Source organism: Nyctereutes procyonoides, unplaced genomic scaffold, assembly GCF_905146905.1.
Source record: "Nyctereutes procyonoides isolate TBG_1078 unplaced genomic scaffold, NYPRO_anot_genome, whole genome shotgun sequence".
In the NCBI taxonomy this organism is placed as follows: Eukaryota; Metazoa; Chordata; class Mammalia; order Carnivora; family Canidae; genus Nyctereutes; species Nyctereutes procyonoides.
In genome coordinates, this window is record NW_026575040.1 from 22,645,102 (window position 1) to 22,664,153 (window position 19,052).

A 19,052-nucleotide genomic window follows, 5' to 3' on the forward strand; every position below is an offset into this window, starting at 1 on the left:
TGGGTTTCTTCACGGGCAAATTGGAGTTAATAACTGCAGGACGTGACAGGGTTGCTGAAGACCCAATGAGATGATCTGTGTTTGCGTGTGTGCAGACTCCAGAGAGACCCAAAGGAGGATGCCCTACTCGCATGCAGCATGCCCTTTCCCACCCGTGGTTCCTTACAGCCTTGTTGAGCACCTCCTGCTCACAGTCCAGGATCTCATTAGGAGCGGGTGGCTCCAGGGAGAAAAATCTCAGTACTGCATGCAGCTGCAGTGGCGGCTCTCACTGCTTTAGTCATGTCAGCAGGGCTGCAGGTAGCCACATACCTGGCTCTGAACCCGAGCCCAGGGGAGGCAGGTAAGCAGGCAGGCAGCCAAATTGCTCCTCACCTTAGCCCTTCTCTTCCATGAAGGACAAAGCCTGTGTTGTGCCTCCAACAGTTAATCTAATGTTCTTTACATTTTCTCCCCTCCCCCAAAGGCTCTCCTGTTATTTCTGTGTCTCTCATCCATAACACACACACACACACACACACACAGTGGCTCAACTGGAAAAGGAGGTTATTGATTTAAAACAGATAACAGAAAAACTTGAGGAAAGAAAAATCCTATGTGAGTAGTATTTTTCTTGATTTTATTCTCAAAATAAAAATGTGTAGATTAACAATATTCTGTTTATCTTGGCCCAATCTTACACTGGTCACAAAAAATTAACTCAACATGAATTAAAGACTTCAACATAAGACCAGAAACCACAACACTCCTAGAAGAAAACATAGGAATGAAGCTCCTTGATGTGAGTCTTGGTAATCTTTTTGGATTTAACACCTAAAGCACACGCAACAAAATAAAAAATAAGCGGGTGTGACCACATCAAACCAAAAATCCTCTGTGCAGCAAAAGAAACTATCCACAAAGCGAAAAGGCAACCTACAGAAGGGGGAAAAGTATTTGCAAACCGTGTATTTGATAAGGCGGTATTATCCAAAATATACTCATCTGTGGAATTTAAGAAACAAAACAGATGAACATAGGGGAAGGGAAGGGAAGGAAAATTAAATAAGATGAAAATTGAGAGGAAGGCAAACCATAACAGACGCTGAACTCTAGGAAACAAACTGAGGGTTGCTAGAGAGGAGGTACGGGGCGGGGGAGGGGTTACTGGGTGATGGGTAGTAAGGAGGACACTTGATAAAATGAGCACTGAGTGTTATATGCAACTGATAAATCACTAAATTCTACCTCTGAAACTAACATAAAAAATGTTTAAAGTTTTAAGAAATAAAAATTGATGCTACTGGAAAAAAGAATTCTTAAAACTCAACACCAAAAAAACGAAACAAAGCAAACCTACAACAGTGAGAAAAATGGCCAAAGGACCTAAACAGACATTTTTCTGAAGACCTACAGGTGGCCAACAGACACATGAAAAGGTGCTCAACATGACTAGTCACTGGGAAAATGCAAGTCAAAATCACCATCTATATCACCTTGAGCCTCCTAGAATGGCCATCATCAAAAGGACCAAAAGTAACAAATGCTGGTGTGGATGTGGAGAAAAGGGAAGCCTGTGCCCTGTTGATGGGATTATAAATTGTACAGCCACTATCGATTATAAGTTGTACAGCCGCTATGGAAAACAGAATGGAGAACCCTCAAAAATTTTAAAATAGAACTACCATATGATCCAACAGTTCCAGCTCTAGGGGATATACCCAAAAGAAACAAAAATACTAACTCAAAAAGGTTCCGCACCCTCATGTTTAGAGCAGCATTATTCACAATAATCAAGACATGGAAACCACCTAAATGTCCATTGACAGATGAACAGGTAAAGAAGTTGTCATGAATGTGTGTACATACAGTGGAATATTAGTCATCAAAAACAAACCCTAACATTTGTAACAACACATAATGGAACTTGAAGGTACTATTCTAGGTGAAATAAGCCAGAGAAAGACAGATACTGTATGATCTCACTTACATGTGGAATCTAACACACACACACACACACACAACTCAGGAAAAAAGAGATCAGACTTCTGGTCACTAGTGCCCGGGGTTTGGCAGGGGGAATTGGAGGAAGGTGATCAAAAGATACAACTTCCAGTTATGAGTCCTAGGTGTGTCCTGCACAGTATGATGGGTGTGGCCACACTGCTAGGAAGATTCAACCAAATCCTGAGAGTGCTCATCTCAAAGAGAAAAGTTTTTTTCTTTTTTTCCTTTCTCCCTTTTTTTTATTATAACACTATGAAATGATAGATGTTAGCTGAACCTTAATCACTTCATAGTATATGTAAATCAAATCATCATGTTGGATGCCTTAAAATTATACAATGCTATATATCAATTATTTCTCAAAACAGGGAAAAGTAATACTCTGGGGCACACCCACAAATATATTTACATTGAAAACAGAACAGGCTGCTATGATCCAACCCCGTCGGCCTGCATTACTCAGAGCTGATCTCCTTAGGCCACGCAGATCAACCAAGTAACCAACAAACAAAACGCTGTCAGTGTTGATAGGAGGCATCATGACACATGCTTCAGGCCAGATCTGCACTAAGTATGTGACCTTGGACAAGGAGCTTGACCTCTTGGAAGGTGTCTCCTTAGCTTTAGTTAGGGTAGTCATGCCCTCCTTGGAAGGCAGTTTGGGGGAGTGCTGAATACGTGGCAGAGGGCTGGCGCAGTGGGCAGCCAGGTCCCCTTGTGGGGCTCGTTCAGAATCAGGTATTAAAAGGAGGCAGCCTAGGAAAGTGGAGGGGAAACAAGCTCGCTGGATGATCTTGCTCCAGTCACTTCCCTGAGCTGTGAAATGAAAGTGAAACAGAAGAGGTGGTCATAAGGTCCCTTGATATTCTGACATTTGGAGCCCAGGCATGTATGGTGCAGACACCACAAAGCTTGTTAACCTCGCCTTCGTTCGGCTCAGGCAGCTACTTTCAGATGACTGGGTGAAATGCAGCCGAGGGGAGGCCGTCCGCAGCAAGTTACTCAGTCCAGGGTTGAGGATGATAGGAACAGGCAGCCAGCCCTCAGCTACAGACAGGAGTCAGGAGGACCCAGGTCCTCTCAAAGAGAGACCATCATTCACATGGGCTCCTTTAAACACCTCTCACCACCGAGCAGAACCCTTTTTCAAACAAAACTTCTATGGCGCCCAGCATCTAAACTACATACAAGTGGAACCTGTGCAGTAGAATGGGGGATGGCAGGCCCAGGTCCATGCCCATGTGGCTCCCTGTCACCTTTCACTGAGGCTCCAAGGAGATCCTGTAGCTCTGGGAACTCCTGGTCTGGTCCACCCAGTCTTTTCACAGATGAGAGAAGGACCCAGAAAGGGTAAGTGATTTGCCTTAGGGCACACAGCCAATACCCTGGTCCCCTGGCTCCCATTTCCCAACAGTCCGATTTGGAGAATATTTTCCCTTTGCTATACCTGAGTTTGTTTTTCAGAGTGTCAAGGAGATAGATAGGACAGAGGATGGGAGTTCAGAAACACCAAGAATCGTTTACTTCCAGAACTTCAGTGTCATCTTTGTTCACAGGAGCTGGATTATTCCCTTGATCCAGAATCTCTGCCTCCGCTTCGGAACCCTGACATCCTCGTGGGTGAGAATGACCTCACGGCCCTCAGCTACCTCCACGAGCCCGCAGTGCTCCACAATCTCAGAATCCGCTTTGCAGAATCCAAACTCATTTACACCTACAGTGGTAAGGAGAGCAATTCTAAGAGCAGAACAACCTAGAAACCATGTTTGCTGTCTAGAGTGTCCTGAGTACATTTTATATCATGTTGACATTAGAAATGTCAGCTTCTGCCAAAATGTATATTCAGACCCAGACATTAGCCCAGGTTTCTAACAAGCACAGACATTTGACCTTCAAGAGTCTGTTGTAAACAGAAGTGTCTAGAGGTGGGGAGAATCTTTCACAAGAGTTAAGATCAGACTCCCCAGGATAATATATCTGGATAAAGCTTGTGTTTGAGCGCCTCGCTGGATTTGATACATTAGTTACTTATTTGGGGCAATAATGTTATAGGGTGGCGCAGCGGTTTGGCGCCTGCCTTTGGCCCAGGGCGCGATCCTGGAGACCCGGGATCGAATCCCACGTCGGGCTCCCGGTGCATGGAGCCTGCTTCTCCCTCTGCCTGTGTCTCTGCCTCTCTCTCTCTCTCTCTCTCTATCATAAATAAATAAAAAAATTTAATGTTATAATTATATTTACATTGATTGGAAAACCTGTTCCGTTTGAGGGCATTCCCATCTGTCATCTCATCCAACCCTGATAGTAGCCCAGAAATGTGGGTGGCAGCCAGGGAGCTGAGATTCAGAGCATTCTGTGACCTACCCAGAGTCACACGGCAGGTCTAGCGACCGGCAGAGCTGGGCTTGCTCCAAAGCGCCTGGAGAAGCAGGTGACAGTAGGAACCCCAGCTCTGCATCGGACGTCTCTCCCCAGGAATCATTTTGGTGGCCATGAACCCTTACAAGCCGTTGCCGATCTACGGAGATGCCATCATCCACGCCTACAGTGGGCAGAACATGGGCGATATGGACCCGCACATATTCGCCGTGGCCGAAGAGGCATACAAGCAGATGGCCAGGTAGCCTCCTGCTGGCCGGGGCCTCCTTTTTCTGACTTTGCTGGGCCCTCACAGTGGAGGGGAGACATCTGGCACACTCTCCTCAAGGTGACCATGAGACCCGAGGGGGGCACTTGGGAAAGCAGACCCTCCCCCATCCTGTAGTAGCAAAGGACCATATGTGTCACCTGTCTAGACCAGGTTTCCAGGTCTTTCTCCCTTCTAGGTCAAAAGCCAAACCCACCAATCTGGGAATAGCAGCCACTTCTTTTGTGGTGTGTTTAGTTGGAGGAATATGGATTTCTTCTCCACTGTGTGGTGTTCAAGCTCTTTTGCCCATCCAGATCAGCAAAATCTTAGGATAGATAAGCACAGGTTTCAGATGTAAGAGATTTGGAGTTTTATCCTAATTTTGGCACCTGTTCTTTCTGTATGGCCTTGTGGCGTTCTCGTTTTGCTAGCAAACATTCATGAAAAGCCTCCTGTGGACCAGGCACCATGCACACATTCCTGTACATCATCTTGGGTGCTCTCAGACTAGCCTGTGATGGAGATGCCTGGGTAGTAAGCTGAGACTTGGGAGTCACCCACCCAAGGTCACCCAGCAAGCAGAGCTGGGATGGGTGCTCAGGTTTTTTGAAAAGTATGAAGAATGAAAACACAATTTTATCTCTGTAGACCCATTATGGTTGGCAAAAGAACTTTCCAGGCAAGGGTCTCCTTTAAGTCTTGCAACACTCCTGTGAAGTCAGTTGAGCCATCATCATTGCCCTCATTTCATGAATGCAAACCCCAGACACAGGGCCTGGACCTGCTGTTTACCACATCCTGGGCACAGCATCTGAGTTTCTCTGCCTTAGGGTCTTCATCTGTGAGCCAGATACTTGGAGAGCACTCATTCTAGGTAATAAGGAAGAAATAATGGTGGCGTAAACAAGGATAGAAGTATATGGCTCTCTCCTGCAAAAAGGCTGATGGGCTAATGGGCAGACTGGGACTAGCATGGCACCTCTACCAGTCATTAGGGACCCAATGCCTTCTACATCCTCTGTCCCTGGAGTGAGACCTTCATCCTGAGGGCAAGCTAATACTTAGCCATCCCCTCTGTATTCTAGGTGATAGAGTGTCAGGGGAAGTATGTGCCCCTCTTGGTTAAGGAGACTTCTTGGAAACCCCACAAAACACCTCTGCTCCCAGCTCATTGGCCAGGACCTGCTCACACGGCCATGCCTAGTAGCAAGCAAAGCTAGAACATGTAGCCTTTCATGTGGGCAGCAGTGTGCCCACTAAAAATTGGGATGTTGTGTTTAAGAAGGAGGAAAATGATGAATGTTGAGTAGAGATTTACCAATTAATAACCAGTTACTTTGGTCTTTGCCACAGCAAGTTTCCTTCCAACTATAAAATACCCATGGTTCTGGGATTTGCCCTGGCTTCCTGTAGGTCTCCTGGGCATCTCTGTGATTGAAGTCCATGGCTCACTGTCTGATGGGCCAAGGCTGCTCCTGGTGTCAGCAATATGATCTCACTGGAGCTGGAGGGCTGAGCCAAGTTCAAGCTTAAAGGCCTGTTTTCTCTTGAGGTCTAACTGTAATAGCAGTGAATATTATGTAGGCTTATGTTGGACTTGCTGATGCTAAACTGGAAGTCAGAAGAGCCCAGCTTTAACCCTTCCCCCTCCCTGTTCTGTCTGGCCAAGGGATACTGGGGGTATCTGTCCCTTACCACCTTAGAGGGTTAGTTTTTTGGACAGGAGCTCTATCTCTGAGGTTCTCCCAGTGTTCACAGGGAGACTGCATGCCATGCATCCTAGGTCAAGTCACTTTACCTGTCTGTGTCACTATTGTACTCTTCTGTAAAATGGGTATATATGGCATAGGATTTTTATTTTCAAGGCCTAAAATAGAATGCTAAAAAGTGTCACAGAATGGCTAGTATATAAGCAATGCTGGATACCTAGAACAGCATTATGATAAGATTCTATCATCATGTTATGAGATGAAAAGTTGAATACATTTTTTAAAGATCTGTAAATTATGTAGAACATGCTGGTTTACTGAGCACATATGTTCCCAAGCATATTTTCGATAATCGCTCTCCAAATAATGTCTTTAAGATGTTTTATGTTTATGTGGGGATACAGAGAGGAACTGGCCTCGGCCCGGGACACCTATCTTTAGAGACCTGCTTACAAGGATGGTGCAGGGCTAGCCTCTGGGAACTGGGTTTTAGGAAGTTTCCTACCCTGCCTAGCTGGTGAGAGTGACTCACTGTACCTAAATTGTGTAAATGATGTAGTTCACGCTGAGCACCTGATTTCCTTCTGAGCATCGAGAATTTTGTTATGTGCTCAGCAGAGGATGCCTACACGACCTGGCTCCAGTGAAAACCTGGGCACCGAAACTCTGAAGAACTGCCCCCCCCCCGCCCCCAGTAGACAGCACTTCCCGTATGTTGTCAGGAGATGCTGGAGGAATTAAGTGTTTATGCCCAGCTTCCTCTGGCTTTGCCCCGCTCTGCCTTTCCCCTTGGCAAATTTACTCTGTATCTTTTGATATAATAAATCTTAGCCATGAGTGTGACTATGTGCTGAGTCCTGTGAATCCTCCTACCTAGCAGACCACTGGCCTAGGAGAAGTCTTGGGGACCATTAACATGGGAGACAGAGCAGGAAACGGAGTGGTGTGTTCAGCTTGATTACTTAGGAAAAAAGACTAGGAGGACATTCACTGGAATGGTAAAAAAGAGTTACCTTAGAGTAATGAAACAAAGTTTGTCTTCTTTCAGCTTGTCTGCATTTTTCTTCCTGAATACATATTGCCTTCTTGATAGGAAGAAACAAGCATTTTAAAAACTCTTTTATTTGCTTTAGAAACAATAAAAATCAGTCAATAATTGTAAGTGGGGAGTCAGGTGCTGGAAAGACAGTGTCCGCTCGCTACGCCATGAGGTACTTTGCCACCGTCAGCAAGTCCAGCAGTAACACTCATGTGGAGGACAAGGTTCTGGCGTCGAACCCCATAACTGAGGTATGTACCTGGCAGGGGTGGGGAGCAGGGTCACCGGCAACAGTGTGTGATGATGGAGAGGTGGGTGGATTTGTGTATGTGTTATCTCCCCTAACTGGAGTCACTTCCCTTTAAAGATCATGGAAGTGAGGGCAGGAAAGAGCCAGAAAGCCTGTTCTCTGCTGGGATTTGAAGGAGCTTGGGGTAGAGACTGCTGCTGACAAGGCTCTCTCCTCAATCTGCTGGGCTAGACAGCAGACTTCAAGAGTCCCCTGTCTGTGTTTCTATCCCAAAGGAAATCTCTTCAACCACTGACAACTGGTTCACTGAGACCAGTGGCATTTTCCAGCCAAGTGCACCAACTTTCACGAGCCAATTGTTAAATATTCAGGATTTTTTTGCAAGCTGACTGTTAAACCTTTGGTAGTTTGACATCAATCATGGAGGGAATGTTTACACCTTACAGATTGGTAAATGCCACATATCAAGGCTCTTCCCTCTCCACTCCCTGAGAGCTGATCCATTAGCACAACATTCATGAGGTCAGCGGTGTGGGTGAGGCCAGCCATGATAGCACTCTGGAGTAGGAGATGAGTAGGAGACAGCCCTCAAGGAGGTAGGGGCATCTGAAGGGCTCAGGGGGTGCCCACAGGCCAACTCTGAGTGCTTTGCAAAATGGGGAAAGGATTGACTTAGATTTCTTTGGAAGCCTAGCAAAATATTAAGACCATTTGATTCCTAGACCTCCTCTCTCTGTTTTCTCAAATCAAAATCATCAATGAATATTTATCAGGCCATCTGTTTTGTTTAAGCTGCTGTGCCAGATAATACAGGAAGTGATGGAAAAGAATATGACCCAGTCTCCAAGTCTCAAGACTCCTCCAACATAAACATACTTTAAAGTATAAAAGTATACATACTTTTAAAGTATAAAGTATAACATACTTTAAAGTATAAATCACAATCTGAGATAGCAGTAGAAAAGTCTTGAGGCACTGCCCAGTGGATAAATTTATGTGGTTATTTGTTTAGGGTTGGTCTCACCCACTAGATTGTAAGCTCCATAAAGGCAGGACCATGTCCACTGGGTTCACCTTTGCCACCCAAGCACGTGGCTCATAGCAGGGACTCGGTACATATGTGTTGTCAGAAAGCATGATGAGCTGGGCAGGAAGTGTAATTTGTGTGCATGAGAAGGGTGTTTCCAGATGGAAAGTGCTCAGGAGTGGGGAGGGGATGAGTAGAAGAGAGACAGAATTTAAGAGTAGAAGTAAAAAGCAAAAATTATGCCCAGCGTATGGAAATTATGGAAGAGGGCAGTTTTTTGGCTAAGTGGAAGGTCTGAGTAGGGAAGCAGTAAGAGATAAGGATAGAAATGGAGTTTGGATGAAGGATGTGTTCTTTTAATTGAGCATCTATGATATTCAGGGCATGGATGTGTTGAGGCACTTTATATTATCTTAGGTAATCCTCCCAACTCTGCAAGTTGCATATAATTCCCATATTACACATAAAGAAATTGAGGCTTGGAAAGATGAAATAGCTTTTCTAGCATTATACAGATAGCAGAAAAGGAACCTGAGGCCATGAAACATCAGAACTGGTGCTTTTTCTAATCCTGCCCAGTGTCTCCCAGCACGACAGAAGAGAACTTGGAATGGCAGGCTGAGGATGTGCCATGTCCCCTGCAAGTTTTGGACTGCGCTCCTCACCCCCCTAACCTCCCTCCACCAGTCAGACCTTTCCCCAGCATACAGGATTGGATTTTACTGAAACTGCTCTAATAGTGTTGATGCAAAAATCTTCTTAAATGCTATCGAGAAGCCTGTGTTTTGTAGGCTGTCGGAAATGCCAAGACCACCCGCAATGACAACAGTAGTCGGTTTGGGAAATATACAGAAATCAGTTTTGATGAGAGAAATCAAATTATAGGAGCCAACATGAGAACTTACCTGCTGGAGAAATCCAGAGTCGTCTTTCAAGTAAGGATAAAAAAAAATAATAGTTAAATTTCCTTTTCCCCAACTTTTAAAGTACTGTTTACATTTACATAGTCATTAGACAACCTGTGTTGCTCTGTGACAAAGAAGAGTTTCCTGTCTTTCATTTGCATTTTGGCTTATTTCTTTCTGTTTCTTAAAAACAAAAAATTGGCAGATAGATGCAATATCAGTGGAGTGAGATGAATTATGACTTTTAATTTCAGACACTTAAAAGATACTTAGAGTTTTAACAATCAAGTCTGTCTTTTTTTTTTTTTTAAGTCTGTCTTTCTAGAATACAAACACTCCTTGAAACAGACAAAGCTGTTAGACTGGCTTTCCTACCAGGAAGGGAATGGGCTTACAGCTAGTGGTGGGGAGTTAAAGAGAAGGGCTCTTCTGTCAGTAAAGTAGAGAAAATTCTCAAAGTTTTTGCCCAAGAGAGTAAGACTAAGCCTTGTACTGCAGGGAGTTTCTTAAAGTTTTCAACTAATACAAATTACATTATTCTCATTTCACAGAATGTTTTCATTTAATAACATTTTCTCTCGGGTCCTTATTTGGGAGGTGACCTTGAGCCAGCCTAGGGGGAACAGATTGGGTCACAGTGTTGTTGACCAGAGAAGAAACCCAGGTAAGTGTCACTGTCTGTGGGAGTAGAATTGTCAACCAGGTTAGCCACTTAAGACCCTTCCATTAAAAACCTCATATTTTTACTTGTAAAGGGCTGGTGTAACTTCAGGACTTTTCTTTATTTTACAGTCGGAAAATGAACGAAATTACCACATTTTTTATCAGCTTTGTGCATCTGCACAGCAGTCGGAATTTAAACATCTTAAATTGGGTATGTGGTGTGTAATGTATGGAAATGTCTCTCTTCTATCTAGGGGCTTAAATGCTAGGTTGATTTCTTCTTCTTCTTCTTTTTTTTAATATTTTATTTATTTATTCATGAGAGACACAGACTGAGAGAGAGAGAGAGGCAGAGACACAGGCAGAGGGAGAAGCAGGCTCCATGCAGGGAGCCCGATGTGGGACTCGATCCTGGGACTCCAGGATCTCCAGGATCACTCCCCTGGCCCTAAGGCAGGCGCTAAACCACTGAGCCATCCAGGGATCCCTGATTTCTTCTTATAGTAATATCACTTTAAAAATATTCTGTCCAAAGACAGATACTTGGGTTTTGGGGGTGGAATTGATGCACCTAACTAAGGAGATAGAATGAGGGGCAGAGTGATTCCAGGAGAGGAGACCCTTCAACTCTAGGATTTTTTTTTCAAAGCTCATGGATGATGGTGGTCATCTAACTAGAACCACCTGAATAAGGCCTCCCGACCACTGGGATTCGGTGCTGTAAATCCTTCAACTTTTATCTGAACTTCCTTGGATGTATGTTTTCTAATATGTATGACATATTTCCCTGTCTTCTGAGACAGAGTACCTCTATCATAATTTGAGCTTCCTTGATGACTCAAGGTCATTATTATTTATAGTTCCAACTACTCCCCATACTATAGGGACAGAACTATTTGTCCTTTAGTGCAAACAGCTTGATTCCTGTGCTGTCACAGCTCTCCTCTCTTGATTGCTTGTGCTGTGTTGGTAGAATTATCCAGCGTGTTGGAGTTGAATGAATACACTGCAATCTTGGAGAAGTTGCTTGCACTTGTGAAGAGTCTAAATTTCTTCAGATTTCATATAAAGATAACAACCATGCCTGTCTACCAACCAGGATGTGAATAGTGAATTTGGAAGAACTTTCTAACCTATTATTCAAATCTTAGGTGTGCATAATCGTTATTCTCTTGCTTGTGGTGATGATTTCATTAGGGCATACATTTATCAAAACCCACCAAATTATACATCTTAACTAGGTACAGTTTACTCTGTGGTCAGTAAACCTCAGCCAAGCTGTACAAAGTAGATATGGGAACAAAACCTATGAGCTTTGCAGTCAGACAGGCCTGTGTCTAAATTCTTGCCCTACATTAGCTTTGGGGCCTTGAGCGAGACACTTCACAACTTTGGGCCTTGGCTTCTGCGTCTGTAACAGAATTCTAAGGAAGAAAGGGAATAATGTGTGTCAAGTGCTTACTGTGGTGTATTCCATGTGAGCTTCCTGTTTTGCTTCTGATAAACATGTATGTACAAATTTCTGTGTCACAGACATAACAATCTTTTGATTTCAGGGAGTGCAGAAGAATTTAATTACACAAGAATGGGAGGCAGTACTGTCATTGAGGGTGTGAATGACAGAGCAGGCATGGTAGAGACCCAGAAGACCTTCACACTGCTGGGTAAGTAGAAATATCCTGTGCAAGGTGTGGCCATTTTCTCTTTAAAAAAAGGGAGGGGGGCACCTGGGTGGCCCAGTCAGTTAAGCATCTGCCTTTGGCTCAGGTCATGATCCTGGGGTCTTGAGATCAAGTCCTGCATCGTTCATGTTCTCTACCTCACGTTTGCGCGCTCTCTCTCTCTCTCTCTCTCTCGTAAGTAAATAAATTAAATATTTTTTTTTAAAAAAAAGAGTGAAAGGCAGGGATGCCCAACATGTGTGTGTTATAAAGACTCCTAATAAACTCTAGTCTTAGGATGTGCCAATCAGAATATATTTGAGGCCAAGGGGTCAAGACTATGCTTTTTCCTTAAAGGATCTAGAAATTAACTCCTTTGCCTTCAGGCTCACTGGTTTGCAGTGACAAACATGGGCTGTCAGCCTTGTGGGTGCTTTCAAGCTCCTCTGGGCCGACTTTGGAGAAGACTGGTGAATCAGCCCAGGAGGGTCCTGTTGACCCTAGTTGGCCTGATAAAATAGCAGACACTTACATGGAACTTACCATGTACCAGGTACCATCCTAAGCACTTCACTACCTGTATTAGCTTAATTTACAAGCACTTTATGAGGTAGACACTGGCATTTCCCCCTTTTTATAATAGGGAAATGGATGAGTTTCACTTTTTTTGTGTGGGAGGGGTTTAGGAAGACAGAGAAAGAGAGAGAGATCTCAAGGGAGCATAAATGGTGGGGAGGAGCAGAGGGAGAAGGGGAGAATCCCAAGGAGATTGCCCACTGAGCACAGAGCCTGATATGGGACGACCCCATGGCCTGAGATCATGACCTGAGCCAAAATTAAGAGTCAGCTGCTTAAACAACTGGGCACCCCTCTTACAACATTTTTATATAGAAAACAAAATCTTGGATTGCTTGGTCTTTTTCCACCTTGCTTTTCTCACATGGAGCTCACGTTTGGGAAGTGTCTACCAAATGGCATTGATAAAAATTATCATCCACTTTCCCATAGTGTATCAGTACAGACCTTGACTCATAACTGTTAGTCAAAGCTTCCAATCAGTGTGAGACCACAGATTATTTTTACATCTATAGAAAATACTTATTTCACCAAGTTGTTTTCATTGTTGTGGCTTGGGTGACTATATTTAAATAAAAAAGACGAAGAATTTGAAGTTAAATATATCAGAGTAATAGGCAAGATTACTCCTCTGGACAATTGAGGATGAAACATTTGGATAATTGAGAATGAAAGCCAGTTGGTTTCCTAGGCAGAATTACCATCTGATTCTGCCCCTTCCAAATCGCTCCTCCTCCTCCTCCTCTTCTTCTTTTCTTCTCCTCCTCCTCCTCCTCTCTCCCCCTCCCCCTCCCTCTCCTCCTCCTCCTCCTCCTCCTCCTCCTCCTCCTCCTCCTCCTCCTTCTTCTTTTTCTCTTATTAGGCTCCACACCTAGTGGAAGTGGAAGGCCTGAACTCATGCCTCTGAGATCTAGATCTGAGCTGAGATCAAGAATCAGATGCTTAACTGAGTGAGCCACCCAGGTGACCCCCCTCCCTTCTAAACCACTTTAAAGAGAAGGATGATATAAGCAGTTTATAATAATAAGGTAAACACTTTTGGTACTGATTAACATTTTCCTAAAATAGTTAAAGTCATAATTTTATCTTTCTATAATGTGCTCTAATGAGAGGGATGTGTATGAGGTGGGATCAAGCAGCCTAGCTCTGAAAGGCCCCAGGGGAACCTTCATCCACATGCCCTGTCCTCCTGCCCATCCCTACACTTCTGACACTCTCTCCTACCTCTATAGTGTTTCACCTCATGCCAAAATGATATAAGAGAAAAAGAGTAAGCTTTGGGAGTGATTCAAAACCTAATTGGCAGAACTCTACAGAGATTGCCCTTTCTGAGACTCAGTTTCCCAATCTATAGAATGGCCGTATTCCTTACCCACAGGGCTCTCATAATAACTGGTAAGGAAATGTGTGTGGAAAGCTCCTGGTACCAGGCTGAGCACGTAGCAGGAGCTTGCTAAGTATAACTGCCTGCGCTCGGTCTCTTTTCCCTATTGTCCAAGCCCTAACCGTCCTTTGAGCAAAACCATCCCTTTCTCCATGAAGCCTTTCCTAATCTCTGGAAATCATCAGCACAGTTTTTTGCACCGTCTTATACAAATTAGATCATTTGCACAAATGTCCACACCAGCCGGGCCAGGACGAGGATGAGGCAGGAGAGACAATCGGGATATGAACTTGAAGGAGGCATTCAGGTGCTCATCTCAGGGTCAGCCCCTAGCACCTAGCTCGCCTCACCTGGCCCAGCCTTGCACACCTGGCCTAGATGTTTTGACAAAGCCTTCCAAAGCCTTATGGGGAGGTAGAGTAAAACAATCTACTGCCTCTGTGGTGGGGCCCCATTCTCTGTAGGCTTCTTTCTCACATATGGTTAGAAGTACTGGGGGCTGGGTGGGCATCTCTCTCCACACGGACTTTCTCGCAGAACACTGGTCTCAGTTGTGCCATGTTGTGGCTGGCTTCTCCCAGAGCCAGCTACAGTAGGCTCTGGAGGAATCTGTCAGACTTTTTATGAACCAGCCTCAGAAGTCAGGCAGCATCACTACTGCCATGTGCTAGTGGTCAAAAGCTCAGACTCATACATAACTCACTGTGAGGGACCGCACAGAGCATGAGCCCTGGGAGGGTGGTACGCTGGGGGCCTCTTTGGAGAGTAGCCCCCATGCCAAGCTATTAGGCATATGGTGAGGATTATGAGATAATGTCTACAGTGGTTTATGGGGGCGCCTGGGTGGCTCAATAGATAGGACAGTCGACTCTTGATTTCAGCTCAGGTCATGATCTCACGGTCCTGGGATTGAGCCAGGCATCAGGCTCCCTGCTCAGTGGAGAGTCTGCTTGAGGATTCCCCCTCCCTCTCCCTCGGCCCCCTCCCCACGCATGTATGCAAACGCTCTCTCCTCAAATAAATAAATTTTAAAAAATAATAAAATGGTTTAGGAGCTATGACATGCTGTATAAATATGAGAGATCAGTATATATTTAAAGAAAACATGACTTCACTGCATGAATCACTAAAAATTGTCCTAGACCAGAGGTCAGCAGATTGCTGCCTGTTTTTGTAAATAAAGTTTTATTGGAACATAGGCACTCATTTGTTTAAGTATGGTCTATGGCTGTTTTCATGCATTGGTGGTGGCAGGGCTGAGTAATTGTGATATAGACTGTACAGCCTCCAAAGCCTGACAAAAAACATTGACTGCGCTGTATCTTGATAGAGTGAGAGTAGTTGATGGATTCCTTAGAATTTTCTTACAATATGTGAAGTTTCACGGATGGACTTCATGAAGCCATCTTAGCTTCGCCCCTGTGTGTCTCGACAGGGAAGTCCCCCGGCGATGCATGCCAGGCCAAGAAATTTGAGTAGACTGCAGAGGTCCATTTATTGTCGTGGAGAGGAACCCGGGTGACCTCACTGTGACTTTGAGATTGCTATCACCCTGTGATCTCCACAGCCAATGACCTCATTCTGTGTGTGGTTTTCATGGTCTTTAAACCTGTGCCATACAACACAGCCACAAGTGACTGCATTTCATTTTAATTAAAATGAAATAACCTTAAAAAATCAGTGCTCATAAGCACATGTGGCAAAATAGCCCCCATATTGGACAGCACAAATACAGAACATTGTCTTCATGTCGGAAAGTTCTAAACAATAGTGCTTCCCCTAACAATGTGAGAATGTGCTGTACTGCCTGCCCTGCTGGCCGTGTTCTCTCGTTTGTGTCTCAGTGTTCTCTTCCTTAGCTGTAAATCTCTAGGGGAGACCGCCTAACTTGAATTAGGCACACTTATAGCATATTTGGGCAGACCACCCTTTTTAAAAATCTAATTGCTAGATAAGTACTTGGTTGATCTGTCCATTGCTGTGGTTTGTTATGGAGCTAGGATAGAGAAATTAGCGGCGAGGTCGTCTTGTTCAGTATGCAAACCCATTTCTCCACATACCCAGGAAATAGACCTCTGGAGTCTGCTCAGATTCCTTTGCTTGGCATGAGGTTGTCAGGGAGCCTCCATGCTATGCACAAGGGGGTGAAGGTTGGATGACTTCATGAACCTCACGGGTCTTTTCACATATTGTGGTGGTGGCTGGCATTAAACTGTTTAGCTATGACATGCCCAGGGTGACCTAACCCTTCTATGCCTTAGTTTCCCCCTCCATAAAATGGGGACCGTAATGAAGCTTCATATGGTTGTTGTAAGCATTAGATGAGATGATACATGGAGAGTACTGGAGTACAGAGTTCCATTTGCTTTCCCTTCCAGTTCTGCTCCTAAGACACCTTAGCTAGTCATGGAATTACCCCCTGAGGAAGCAGAAGGGGATAACTTTGACCAAAAGCTCCTTTCCTTTGTTCTGCTGACTCTCATTTAATTTGCCCTCTGATCCTTGCCTGGCCATTTAATCTCTGACAGAAAGAACACCCTGGAAGGAATCACACTTAGCCTGGAACTCAAGCTCAAGGTACTTGACCATTGTACTTCACATTGAAATCAAACTCAGGCCAGCAGTGCTTTTGCATGACCTTGTCTCACTAAAGAGAATTACTCCACTAAGATATTTTTATTTTTATTTTTTAAGATTTTATTTATTTATTTGACAGAGAGAGAGAGAGAAAGAGCACAAGAAGGGGTAGAGGAAAGGGAAAGGGAAGGGGTAGAGGGAAAGGGGTAGAGGTAGAGGGAAAGCAGACTCCCCACTGAGCAGCCCTCCCCACCCCAACACAGAGCTCAATCCCAGGACCCTGGGTTCATGACCTGAGCGGAAGGTAGATGCTTAACCCACTGAACCACCCAAGCACCCCTCCACCAAGATCTTAAATTCTCTCTTTCACATCATTGCTTTGGAGTTATTTCACTTTCGTGGGTTCTGGAAGGCATGGTATAGTTAAGTGATTTAATTATAGGCCGATGACGTAGTGAGTAGGAATGCTGAACCAAAGATTCCCAAAGGGCATGTTTTTCATTGCTTTTCCTCTTCACTTACCTGCCAGTTATCCTGCTGGTGGCCTACGGAGGGGGTGGGGGGTGGAGGTGTAGGTGGAGCTGGGGGCTGATTTCTGTTAGAGGCATCTGTCCTTGAAATAGAGGTGCTAGCTCCAAATGGGAAGACAGAAAATGCCTGGACTCAGCCTGAGCTGGAGTCTTCCATATATTTTTGGTTTGATTTCATTTGATCTTTGAAGGAGATAAGACTCTCTAGGTTCTGAAATTATTTAAGAACCTGACCTAGCTGCTACTGAAAGAATCCAGATGTCCCCAAGTGAGAAGCAGAGAGTGGCTGTGGCAGCTCTTCCTCAGCATTTAGGGCCTGCTGCTTTTTGCTCGGGGGAAGGGGGAGGACATCACAGGTGTCCGTGACAGCTGCCCTTCCCACACAGACCAGGGAGCAGGGACATCTACATGAAGGAGCCTCCCCCACCCTCTGAGGATATCTCCACACTCCACAAGGCTCTGCAGTGTCAGCACGAGTTGGTGCCTTGCCCCACCCACCACACTCCTGCTCTGCGGTCCTGATCTAGCAAAGCCCAGCTCACAACTGGCAGGTTCCCTATTGTGATTTATGGGTCTTAGACACAAAATCCTTCCTAGTAGCTAGTGTGATTTATTTTTGGCTCCAGGAAATGTGCCCATGCCTCATGGTGACTGAATATGTTATATATTCATAATTTATATGCCACCTGCAACAGCCAGGGTCCCAATGGGAAATACAGGGGCCATTTAAATTAGGATAGAAGGAGGGTTTATCTATGAAAGGACCAACTACAAAGATGTGGGCAAGTCTAGGGGAGCTATAAGGGGCAGTAGGGAGCCAAGGTCAGCAGCAGAGCTGTTCGCTGCTTTTCACCATTTGGGCATGGAAGTATTGCTGGAGCCAGAAAGGAGGGTTGAGGAAAGTGAGCACCAGACCAGGAACAGTGACCTGTCAGTTGGCAACACTGACAACCTGAAGCAACTTTGCAGGGAGAGAAACCTCTCTAGTGCTTCACTCCTCCCAATCCTGCTCTCCTGCAGGAGGTCCTCATGGGTCACACCCACCCAGAGGCCAGAGGACATGAGAGCCCATGGCCTTGATGCAGACTGTATAGCCCCCCTGGGGCAGAGAGCAGCATGCGGAGCTGCAGGGGCAAATGGAATCCATCCGGCACCCCACCACTAGAATTCAAGGAATTCAAGGAAAATAAAACAAAACAGAAAACCCAGAGTGAAAATAAAGGAAGCACATCACATAGAATAAACGAGAGCTGATTCTCTCAGGAACCTGACATGAGATGGTGATGTGGGTATGAATTCTTGTGTTGCACTTCTAGCAGCGATGGCAAAAGCGGAAACCTAGGGGGCTGTCGAATCCACATGTTGTGTCATCACAAGTTAAAGTGGCAAGGATGGTGAACCAGATTCTCTCCAGGGGCTGCTTCACGTTCCTGTCCCTGCTCTTGGCACAGATGGTTCTAGAGTGTCCTGAAAGAATTCAGATGCTATCTTACTAGTGATTAAGTAAGGGAAGACATGCAGTAATCCTAATCTGGAAATATGTTTTTTTTCAGGTTTCAAGGAGGATTTTCAGATGGATGTTTTTAAGATCCTGGCAGCCATCCTGCATCTGGGCAATGTGCAGGTCACAGCGGTGGGCAACGAGAGATCCTCAGTTAGCGTAAGACGCTGGCTTGTTTTTACCTTCCTGTGTTCAGAGGGTCACCGTAGGGCATCTCATGGTTACTCTGCTTCTGCATTTTAGCACCAGGCCCACTGGGTCTTCTGGGGAGACCAGTTGTCAGGAGCAAGGAAGCAAAGAGTAAAGTGGCTGGCTTGTAAGGGTAAAAATTCTTCCCCTTGTAACAGTAGAGGAGGGGAAAGTACATTCTCTGTGTTTTTCTTTCATTGAGTAAATTTTACTAAGTACTTGCTCTGTGCCAAGCCCTGTTGCAAGCTCTGGAGAAACAGTAGTGAACAAAACCAGACAAGAAGTGCTTCATGGTGCTCATGATCTGGGGGTAGGAGGTGGAGAGGAGGAGACACGAGCACCACTTATGGGCTCTGGCCACTGGTGATGGCCATTAGAAAGGAAAATGAAGCGGAGTCGGGGGTACAGAGGGGCTGTGTCTTTTGTGTA

At 45.0% G+C, this 19,052-nt stretch overlaps 1 protein-coding gene across 1 annotated transcript in view; it reads left to right on the plus strand.

Annotated features, from left to right (window-relative positions):
- The window catches only part of MYO5C (myosin VC), a 97,134-nt gene that overhangs the window by 11,673 nt on the left and 66,409 nt on the right, over positions 1-19,052 (plus strand). The window contains exons 3-9 of the mRNA XM_055320192.1: positions 3,543-3,708; positions 4,459-4,603; positions 7,455-7,611; positions 9,429-9,572; positions 10,335-10,416; positions 11,762-11,869; positions 18,487-18,593. Coding sequence (XP_055176167.1) covers positions 3,543-3,708; positions 4,459-4,603; positions 7,455-7,611; positions 9,429-9,572; positions 10,335-10,416; positions 11,762-11,869; positions 18,487-18,593 — 909 coding nt within the window. The remainder of the gene's footprint in view (positions 1-3,542; positions 3,709-4,458; positions 4,604-7,454; positions 7,612-9,428; positions 9,573-10,334; positions 10,417-11,761; positions 11,870-18,486; positions 18,594-19,052) is intronic.